The 11,234-nt window shown below is 42.4% G+C and overlaps 1 protein-coding gene across 1 annotated transcript in view; it reads right to left on the bottom strand.

Annotated features, from left to right (window-relative positions):
- Positions 1-947: 947 nt before the first annotated feature.
- The window catches only part of AACS (acetoacetyl-CoA synthetase), a 36,867-nt gene continuing 26,580 nt past the window's right edge, over positions 948-11,234 (bottom strand). The window contains exons 11-18 of the mRNA XM_058816474.1: positions 10,986-11,050; positions 10,686-10,808; positions 9,302-9,415; positions 9,021-9,146; positions 7,499-7,568; positions 6,768-6,826; positions 5,450-5,652; positions 948-2,201 (exon numbers count right to left, since the gene is read on the bottom strand). Of these exons, the coding sequence (XP_058672457.1) occupies positions 2,064-2,201; positions 5,450-5,652; positions 6,768-6,826; positions 7,499-7,568; positions 9,021-9,146; positions 9,302-9,415; positions 10,686-10,808; positions 10,986-11,050 (898 nt within the window). The 3' untranslated portion in view covers positions 948-2,063. The remainder of the gene's footprint in view (positions 2,202-5,449; positions 5,653-6,767; positions 6,827-7,498; positions 7,569-9,020; positions 9,147-9,301; positions 9,416-10,685; positions 10,809-10,985; positions 11,051-11,234) is intronic.

Below are 11,234 nucleotides of genomic sequence, written 5' to 3'. Positions count from 1 at the left end.
TGCACCAGCCTGGAGCTCCTCTGCTCTAATTGCTCTGCTGTTGAACATTTAGTCAGAGCTTGAAGCCATTGCCAGAGCCAGCTCCATTTGCATGCCACACATCCCACTGAAATCTGCACATGGAGCTTTCCAGGCAAAACACTGTGAACCTCAATTTATAAATAGGCAACAGGGACAAAAAAGAAGAGGGTTATGCACTCAAGGTACAGCAGCTACATCCTGGCAGCCCCAAGGCATCCATCCAGCGCTCCTGGGTAAAACTGTAATTTTCAGGGCAATACAGAAGGAAATCCATATTTTTGTTTGTAACTCCTGTCTGGGAAGAGCTTTGCAACATCTGACAATTACAAGAGATCAAATTATATCCATTAATTAAATTTTATATCCAGTGTTTCCAGCATCATAAAGGATTAGAAAAAGCAGCCTCTAGGCATTGTATATGTTCTTAATGTATCTGTGCTTCTAAACTATCTTTAATTAATGAAAGAACTCAAAATTATTTATTAATAAGGTTCTGTGGGCTTTGTAAACCTCAGACATTTTGCATGAATTAAAGAACAATATAATGAAGTTTTAATGAATACAAAGTCACAGTTAATGTAAAATTTATATATAGCAAGCCAGAAGGGGAAGGAATTTAAGAGTACTTTTAATCGTAGGTTATTGGCAGCTTGGAGAGCTCCTTTTCATACCTTTCTAATGGGTGCTTGGTATTTTTATTATCACACCAGCATGGTCTGACTTGGTACAGTAGGGAAAGTACCAGCACAAAGTTTTGGACTAAGGTGGACTTGGATTAAGTTAAAATCAGAACCATTAAAACCCAAAACAAGCCATTAAAATCAGAAACAAACTAAGCTAAAAATTATTTCAAAACAACCAGTCAAAAGGAAAATAAAGACAGCAAGAGATGGGAGATACATTATATAATTATTATATATAAAGAATTTATTCCTTTTAATTAACTCTTTATCAACGCTGAATGCATTCAACACAATTGTAAGTACAATAATATTTCACCCACAAAATTCAAATAGTGCAGGAGACACTGAATGCCAGAGGGTTGGTACAGCTACTGCAAGTGTTTTTGATGATAAACAAAACATTTAGTGCTTCCATTTCCCTGTTTCAGTAAGCTCAGTTTTTTAATGACAGTATTTTTCCCTTTGTAAACTGGAGGGTTACAGACCTAGAAAAGGGGTCTCTCACTTTCAACATGACATTTAGTAAAAAAAGTTACAAAACCCATCAGCTTTTAATAAAGAAACACCCTGGAATTCCTCAGCCAAGCTTCGAGCCAATAAAGGACTTCAAGCAAGGAAGCGAAATGTCTTCAGCTGTAATTCTGTTGATCCACAGTGATGTCAGCAATTCCATGGAAATAACCTGGAACACCCCAGGAATGAGGAGGAGGGAATGCTCCCTGCACCTTCTGAGCCCCACAGGTCTCTCAGGCAGCAGCTTCAAGCAGTGAGAAGGCTCCAGCACAAAATGGAGCAGCAATCACCCCCAAAGGGACCATCAGCTATCTCAAGAAATGATTCTGAGTCAAATGGGTTCAGTGCATTATGGTTTGGCTTTATAAAAACACCTTAATGCACACTACACTGAGAACACTGCATGGTTCAGGGACACATTTAAAATCACTGTGCACTCCCTTACAGGGGACAAACACAGGGATTGAAAAGTGTTGCTAAAAATCCAGTTACAAAAAAGCAAATATTTTATGAAAGAAATATTCTATCTGCAACTATTGGTGCTCCCATTTGATGGGCTGCTGATGTAAATCTAACCAGAAAAGATGCACTCATATATATAAATATCAAAACAGGCAGGTTTCTCCTTCCAGGCTGGAAAAAAACTCCAAAATATATGGCATATTTAACCAATAAAAGGGAGCTAAGCTTACCCAAGCCTTTCATAATGCACTTCATGAAATATTTTTTCCTTTTAAAAGAGCCACTGGTATTAAATAGAGCTTTTTCTTTACATACAGTATTGGTATATACAAAACAAATACAGAACAAAGACACAAAAATAAAACCAAACCCAAAACAGCGACTTTAATAGTCTTGAAGCTCAGGAATATTTTGGTAGAGGTCCAAAGCCTCTGGGTTTGAGAAAGCTCCCCGCTGCTCCACTTCTTTCCCTGCAATTATTTGCTTCACAGCTACTTCCACTTTCTTCCCATTTACTGTATACTGAAAAACAAAACCAGCAAAGATAAAATTACTTTTTTTTTCATGCAGTGGTTTTATGAAAATATTCATGAAACCCCCCCACCAACTCCAGAACTCTATCAAAATGTAGCAGAATGCCTTCTCTTTTGTTATACTTGAAGCACTTTCTTCTGAAAAATCACTTGAAGAGTAGGTAGAATTCAAAGAGTTTGTGGCAGTTTATTACTCCTACTGGCAATTCTGTGAGAACATGATCAAGCTGCAATATAAAACAACAAAACCACAGTATAAACACTAAAAATATTTGGTTTTTATGTTCTGACACATCCAATGTTCAAACAGTTTTCAATTTTTTAAGAGTGGACTCAAAAAACAAAGCTCAACTGCACTGGAAGAAGAAAACCAGGATTTTCTTATCTGAATTGGACAGTTTTCCTAAAAGGGTGAAATGAAACTGAGCTTAAATGGTCCTCTACAGTTAAACATTTCAAAACAAACCATAGCAAATAAAATAAGCTGGAACCAGAGGCTTCACCTCCACTTGTGGATCACACAAATTCTATTACATTGTGTGGCTCCAAGTAATAACCCTGCAGAAAAAAACCCAAATTCTTCTCTTGGGATCAGAGCTGTGATTTCTGACCAGGAGGAAGATGTGCTCCAGGGTGAGCAGGAGCAGCCTAGGCCAGGCTTGGGGGAATCTCTGCTTTTACAGGCACCAAGGCTTGCTGAGCCCAGGATCTCTGCTTCCAGAGGCACCAAGGCTTGCTGAGCCCAGGATCTCTGCTTTCACAGGCACCAAGGCTTGCTGAGCCCAGGATCTCTGCTTCCAGAGGCACCAAGGCTTGCTGAGCCCAGGATCTCTGCTTCCAGAGGCACCAAGGCTTGCTGAGCCCAGGATCTCTGCTTTCACAGGCACCAAGGCCTGCTGAGCCCAGGATCTCTGCTTTCACAGGCACCAAGGCTTGCTGAGCCCAGGATCTCTGCTTTCACAGGCACCAAGGCCTGCTGAGCCCAGGATCTCTGCTTCCAGAGGCACCAAGGCTTGCTGAGCCCAGGATCTCTGCTTTCACAGGCACCAAGGCTTGCTGAGCCCAGGATCTCTGCTTCCAGAGGCACCAAGGCTTGCTGAGCCCAGGATCTCTGCTTTCACAGGCACCAAGGCTTGCTGAGCTCAGGATCTCTGCTTTCACAGGCACCAAGGCTTGCTGAGCTCAGGATCTCTGCTTTCACAGGCACCAAGGCTTGCTGAGCCCAGGATCTCTGCTTCCAGAGGCACCAAGGCTTGCTGAGCCCAGGATCTCTGCTTTCACAGGCACCAAGGCTTGCTGAGCTCAGGATCTCTGCTTTCACAGGCACCAAGGCTTGCTGAGCCCAGGATCTCTGCTTTCACAGGCACCAAGGCTTGCTGAGCCCAGGATCTCTGCTTTCACAGGCACCAAGGCTTGCTGAGCCCCTTCCTGGTGTCACTGGGATTTTGGGGTGGCAGTGTGGAAAAGCTGACACAGAAATCCCTCCTCAATGTTCCTGCTCTGGAACAGGATCCCACCTGCTCAATGTGCTGGGGGAGGAACCCAGGCTGGTCCTGGCTCCAAAGCCACTGAACCTCCTGAGTGAGCTCCAGGCACCCCATTTATCCTGGAGATCATTGGGAACAGGTGGAATAATCCTCAGCACCCTTACAGTATTGTATCCATATCAAAATTCCAACTTTTCCTTATTAGATCTGCTGAAGTCATGGGTAACCCTTGCCCTTCCTGAGCCACCTTCATCTCTCCTCAACAATCAGCAACCCAATTTTCACACAAGCCCAGAAACCACAACAGCTCAGTGGCCTGCAAGGGAAATGCCCTCTTTAAAAAAAAATAAGGCTGTTCCAAGTGAATTAATTTACTTTAATCAGTAAATCCTGTGGATGATGACCAGAACATTTATTTGGTCTGGACAGAACTAGACAGAGTCACACTATGTTTTAAACACTAAATATCCTACTAAAAGCATGTTTTGTGCTGCTAAATCACCTCAGCACAGCTGTACTGTTTCTACCAGAACAGTGTCAGGATCAGATTGTTTGCAGATGAGGAGTCAAGCACATTTCCAAAAGTAGCAGAAAATCAGCAGTTTCCCTTCCTTCCAAGCAAAACTTTTAAAGAAAGATGAGAGACAGCTTTGATCACCTCACCACTGGCAGATTTACCTGAAAGGTAATTAAAATTCACTCAATTCAGTCAGTGTGAGCTAATTAATGATCTAGGCAGGCTCTCCTGAGGGGCAGCCCATCCCAAGCACCTCCCTGCTGAACACTCAGGTGATCCACACAGCTCACAAGTTCAGCACTCCACACAGAAGCTGAGCTACAGCCCAGAAAATGGGAACTTACGGGAATTTTACACTCATGCAAAGACATTCTGAGCCAAGGACTCAAAATTTGCCAACAGCATCCTGAAACAAAATTAACTCAAGAGATCAAGACTAGATCCCTCTGTGGACCACACAGTGCTGCTGAGCCCTACAGCACTTCCACATGGAGAGCCACCCTGCAGGAAAGGGAACCAGGTTCAAATGATGCCTCTGAAGCCTCAGCTCTTTGGTTTGGACACACTCAAGTCCATGTGCAAATGGAGTGGGGAAAACCGCACTGCACCCCTATTCTGCTGCTCAGAGACACTGTAACATCAGAGAGAGCTGTAAAACAGATATTCCAACTGAGGAGTTCACACAAAGAGCTCCAGCAAAGCAGCTTCAACAGACTGAGCACAAAGAGCCTTCAGCTGCACAAATTTCTCCTCCTGAACAAGCACAACAATTTCATTTTAATTACTGTTACAGTTAAGACAGTGACAGAGCTCCATTTAAGTGGCTAAACAGGTGTAAAAGTGAAATGGCTTACAAGATGATCTTCTGAATTTGCCAAGTGCTCTCAGCTCTCCTAAGAAAGTCACTCGTAACAGGAAAGCAAAAACAAAATATGCTTATGGATAGCCAGAAAAGCTAAAGTTAAATGACCTTTTTAATATTTTCTCTCAAGAGGTTTAAGAACACACTATTGAGAAAAAAGCAACCCATTTAAAAAACAAAAACCACGCTTAGCTGAAGAGGAGATGAAAAGATGTTGCTAGGCAACATAGACAAACTATTTATAAAGCCCGAATACACTTTTGAGATGCTAAAATTTCCACGTACGTGGGCTTGAAGAGCAGTGACAACTGCTCCTTAATTACTATTCAAGGTGACAAAGAAAACAGCAGGCAGCCTCTCCCCTGACATACCGGGATGCCTTTGGTTTCCAGGATGAGGCTGGGGACGTGGCGGGCGGAGAGCGCGGCGCGGATGGCGTCCTGGATGCGCCGCACCAGGCTGCGGCTGAAGGCGTGGCTGGAGGCCATCTTCAGGAACAGGATCACCCTCTCCTCGCCGTCCTTGTTGTACTGGGGCACGCACAGGCTGTCAGACACCTCCTCGAAGGCTTCCACTGCAAGAGGGAGCTTTGTTAGGGATGGGGGATGTGTTTGTGGGGTGGTGCTGTATTTGCGGGGTGCCCCGACGGAGGGAGGAACGATGAATCTGACTCCATGTTCTCAGAAGGCTGATTTATTATTTTATGATACCACGTTATATTGCAGAATACTAAACTAAAGAATATAGAAAAGATACTTACAGAATGCTAAAAAGATAATAATGAAAACTTGTGACTCTTTCCAGAGCCTCGACCTTGATTGGCCAAAGAGCCAAAACAACTCACATGAAACCAATGAAACAATCTCCAAACACATTCCACACGTGAGCACAACACAGGAAAACATTCTTATCTCATTTGCTTCTCCTTTTTCTCTGAAGCTTCTCAGCTTCCCAGGAGAAGATCCTGGCCCAAGGGATTTTTCCAGAAAATGTGACTGCCCCAGCTGGGCTTTGCGGAGTGTTCTGGATGCTCAAACAAAACATCACCTCCCCTGCATGGGCAAAGGGAAACTGGCACCCTCTGCCCGCCTAGTTTCAGCTCTTATGTGAAAATCCAGGTTTAAAGCCCACTGAGGTCCATAACAAAGTTTACTGTTACTTTTAGATAAGGTTTTACACAAAGCTGTTTGCTCTGGCTTTGCAGCACACACAGGAGACAAAGTCCTGGTGGCACAAGAGCAACCAGGCAGCAGCTCCTTGAGTCTCAGATCAGCACCTCTGCAGGGACAGCTCCCCCCTGTCACAAAACACTCTTTGAAATACAAAGCACAAGCTCAAGAACTACTTCTAATTACCGGGAAAGGTACAATAAAAACAGTGTCAAGAGCTTGCCTTGAGGGGAAGAAGAAAAGCCTGACAGGTTAGGGGAAAAAGAAAAATCTGCTCCATAAAATGTTGTTTTTGTATATCCTAGTGAGTCACTCCCCACCCTACAGATAGTTGAGGAAAGCAACCAATTTCAAGTTTACAAAATGAAATTTTACTGATACTAATGTACTCTGTACTGTCTCATTTGAAAAACAGCAAGTTTTTTCCCAATTAATCCTTCTAAACAGCTTTGTAATGCTTGTATTTCACATTTGAGGCAACAATGTCATAGCTGGAAGAGGTGGAAAGTTGATTTCATACCTATGTTGTAGATTTCAGAACTTCCAAATCTTACTCCATTTGGATTTAATGTACCATCACTGCAAAATCAGAAAGAAAACAACGAAACATTAAAGTGTGATTACAGCTTGATCAAGAGGAAAAATTGATGCAATTAAGCAAGTCTCTCTAGTGAAAGCAAAACCACATTAGAAACAGAATTTTAAGAGAATTTGAGTCAAAAAGGCATTTTACTCATTAAAATGAATCTGTACAGAGAACAGCAACATTAATTCACTCAACTTTGTTTCAAACATGAAACATTTTGTTGAAATGCAAACAGTAAATTCAGCCCCAGTTGTGATCCTGAATGTCTGTGATCACTGACAGGCACAACTTCATACCTGACCTTCTGTAAGAAGTTTTGCTGTAAAACAAGGTGGTGGCAAAGCCAAGACCACAAAAGTTACCCAATTCCCCACCCTGGATGTGCTGCACTCTCAACCCAAACTTCTGGGACCATTATGAATCAAGGAACACAAAACCATGTCCAGTACAGTCTTGTGTTCATAAACACAAAAGTGAACCCTGAAATGAGCTCCCTTCCCTCAAATCCAGCTGCTCTGATTAAGGGTTGAAACTCACAATATGAGATTCAATAAAATTAATATAAAGCTAACAAGGGTGGCAGAACCACGTGTATTTTACTCCTAGGTGAAGATGGCAAATTGTAACACCTGTTTTCTCCCAGCACTCCCACCAGAACCCTGTACCTGCGGCCCAGCATGACAATTCCTCCAGTCTTGGGGTTAATTTTGCAGTAATCACCATGGGCCCAGACACCTGGTGGGGAATGGCAAAGGTTAAGCAGGATTTCCTCATTCAGCCACTCAGCTGGCATTAACTGAGTGAAATGCACAGAAATACAGCTGACATTCTGAGTGAAACACACAGAAATACAGCTGACATTCTGAGTGAAACACACAGAAATACACCAACAATCCACCCCACAGTTATGTAAGAACCAGCACACCCAGGAGCAGCTCAGAAATCAGGATCAAGCCCCAGGTTATCATCTGATGGCTTGTTTAAATCACTACACAGCATTCCTTACAAAACCAGCTGCTCTGAACACCTCATTTTGAATTACTGGAAGCCTATTCCACAGAAGTAACAACATTCCCACCTCCTTTCACTGTCTTTCTTGATCCATTTTTTTATAATGCACAATTCCATACAAGAAGCTTTCTGGGCTTGTGTAATAGGTATCAACAATTCCCTAGGGAGCTTCTGTGCTTACTGTTCTTTATTTGTCTTAATACAAAATCAGGTTTGAATTTTCAGTATTATTTAAGATTGATACTGCCACAGCAGCCTGCCAAAACCAGAAGTAAAACTCAATTCTATTCAAGTTTTTCTGAGGAAAAACACCAATCTCAATTATTTGCACCTAAGACCATTTTCCAACTTAATTGTTACCATCTCAAGCCCATTTACCAGGAAAGACAGAAAAGGGGTCCAGACAGACCCTCAGTGATTTCAGTCCTGAAAGTGTCACACTGATTATTGTCTTTTCTATTTACTGCTGTCAGGCTTACATGCAGACTGCAACTTTCACATTCCTCAGGTTTCCTGTGTGACTGTCTCCTGCTGCACATCCTGACTTTTCTTGTGAATCCACTCTGTACTGCTGGTATTTATTAAAAAAAAAAAAGTTCTCACATCCAAAAAACAGCAGCTGGAGATCCTGCTCTTAAAAAATCCGTGCCCCAGAGGCACCAGGGGTTTTGGCATTGCTGTGCCACAGCAGGATGAGCAGAGTCCTCCACAATTACTCAGAAAAACCTCTGGTCCACTTTATCCTGTAGAAGGCCAAGGCTGCATGTCTGAGGCAGCAAATATTTAATATCTATTTAATCCTCATGCTAATAAGGAAGCAGGTCAGCACTTTTCTCTTGGGATTGACCACTCCAGGCAGGCAGGAGCAGCCTGGCAGAGGTGCAGCAGCACTCACTGATTATTCCCTGCCATGTTCATTCCTTCCAGCTCACATCTGTGCCTGCACTGCAGGCTGGGGCAGGCACAGCTGCAGCCAAACTGCATTGGAGCTTTGCAGAAATCCTTACAGCTTTTATTTGGATCTCTGGTCACAACAAAGCATGAGAAAACAGTGAGGTGTTATGAAATAGCTCATCCTGGAAATTGGGACTCAAAGCTGCACCTGTGGCTGTCACTGGGCAGCAGCAAATGAACCTGTGCCTTCCCTTACAGCCTCCAAAGGCCTTCAGAACATACCTGGGAATTTGGAAAAATAAGCTTTTCTGTATTTGCTGCCATTCTCATCATTCCAGAAGTGTGTGGGCTGGCAGGGGATGGGCTTGGTGCAAACCAGCTCTCCACTTTCACCCCAAACTGGCTTTCCTGTTGACAAAAAAAGAGGCATTTTCCACATTTCCTTTCTGTAAATAACAGAGTACCAAAGCAAAGAGCATCTACACTTACTGCTTGTTGTCAAAGTTAAGATCACCTTGCTACTGTATTTTCAAAGTGTGCACAGTATTCTGGATCATAGTTACCTTCATCATTCCATGCTTCCACTGCCATGCCAAGATTTCTGGCCTGAATTTCTCCTTTGTAAACAGGAACTGTAACATTGTGACCCATGAAACATGAAATTATATCTGTTCCACCTGCAATAAAAGAAATCAATTTAGAATATACAATATTTTTTGGGAAAAGCCGACCTGAAAACTACATAGGAACCAGAACAGCCAACTGCCAACCTTTGCCAAAGGCTGCTGATCCACACTAAGCAGCACAGAACAAACAGCATTATCTAGCATGTTGTGACTTTTATTAAAAGGTTTTCTTCCTTACTTTATATATCTTGTTCTATGTGTATGCCTTTCATGCAGAGTTATCCCTTAAGGCAAAACTTTTTTCCTTCCAACAGTGTCTTTAATCTCATTTAAGGAAATTTCCATTTATAGGAGAGAGAAAACAAACAGGGCCTGCTTTACAGACTTCAGATATTTACAGAATTACTTAGAAATGTTTTCTTGTTTGTTTTCATTAGTTTAAAGTAACCAGTCAAGCTACATTTACTTAGCTTTTATACCTTATCAGCATGGGAGGAGGGGAGCCAGGCCTTCAGGAGGAACAGTTATCTTAAGAAAATAGATACTGTCAAAGTGCTTACTTAACTGGAATATTTATAGTCTTTCTAGGACTTTATGGAAGAGAATTAAGACACAAATCAATCATGTTATCTTTTCTCAAAAATAGGCTTCTGCATTGGAGTCTACTAATGTCTGTAGTAGCAAGTTCTGGATTCAGCACTACTCTTACTGAGCCCAGAGTCTGAGATAACTTCAGTAGCAGAATAGTCACATTTTAAAAATCAAACTGAGTTAAAAAGCTCTTTGAAAAAGTCAGTCCTTGTTACAAAGCAAAATGAGGAGTGCTGTGGTGGACCTTATGTGAGCAGAAGTTGCCTCAGCCAGCACTGCTCACAACAAACTGCACAGCATGGGGGCTTGATATTTCTCTAATTATATAATCCACAAAAAAAAAATCCATCTGCAATGCCAATTACTTGGCACAAAAGAACTGAAATGGGAACTCTCCAAGAGGTATTTTCTGCTAAAGTCAGCTATATGCAGAACAGTATGTTCTGTAGGTTAATAGACTGTGCTTGATCTCACCCTGCCACCCCTAAGGACAGCCAGTCAAAATAAATGATCATACTTAAAATCCAAAACATCCACCAAAACCGCTTTGGAGTGCCTGAGTTTCATTATGGCACAGTGAATTATGCAGAAAACCTCAGCACTAAAGAGACAGCTCATTCCACTTTAACTCTAACCAATCCCAAATGATCCAAAGCTTCCCAAGCAAGCAGCAGGGAGCTGCACAGGCAATCAGAGCATTCCTGAGATGCTGCAGCATAAAAAACCTCACCTGAAATGGATCCCAGGAGGATACTGCTTTTTATGTGTTTGTAGACATACTCATAGCTTTGAGATTTGAGAGGTGATCCTGTAGACAGGATAGTGTGGAGTGTTTGCAGATTGTGTGTTTCACCTTAAAGAGGAGAAAAGCAGCACAGGTTAAGGCAGAATTTCTCCAAGTGTTTGGAACTGTTTGTCACTACAATCCAGAATAATTACATAAAGGGCTGTGACAAGACAGGGAGCCAGAACCAGGAGAGGAAAGGTAGGAGGGAGGACAGAAGGGATTCACCAGCTTTTTGAGGCTTACATGGTTTTAAATTTTTCTCTTCTAGCACAGCCAGCCACTTTGCACCCGTTCCAAGGATGGTGATCCTAGAGGGAAGAGAAGTTTACATGCTTTGCATATTTAAATATGCTAAGATTCTAAAGACCTGCAATTCCCACTGCAGTGAGCAGAGGCTGTTACACACTCTGTACGTGGATTAGACAAACAATGCAGCCTCTCAGAGCTTTCCAAGTGCAAGGCACATCCTTTTGAACTATCAAAATCAGTCAG

Source organism: Ammospiza caudacuta, chromosome 18 (assembly GCF_027887145.1).
Source record: "Ammospiza caudacuta isolate bAmmCau1 chromosome 18, bAmmCau1.pri, whole genome shotgun sequence".
In the NCBI taxonomy this organism is placed as follows: domain Eukaryota; kingdom Metazoa; phylum Chordata; class Aves; order Passeriformes; family Passerellidae; genus Ammospiza; species Ammospiza caudacuta.
This window is presented reverse-complemented; position numbering and strand designations above follow the sequence as displayed.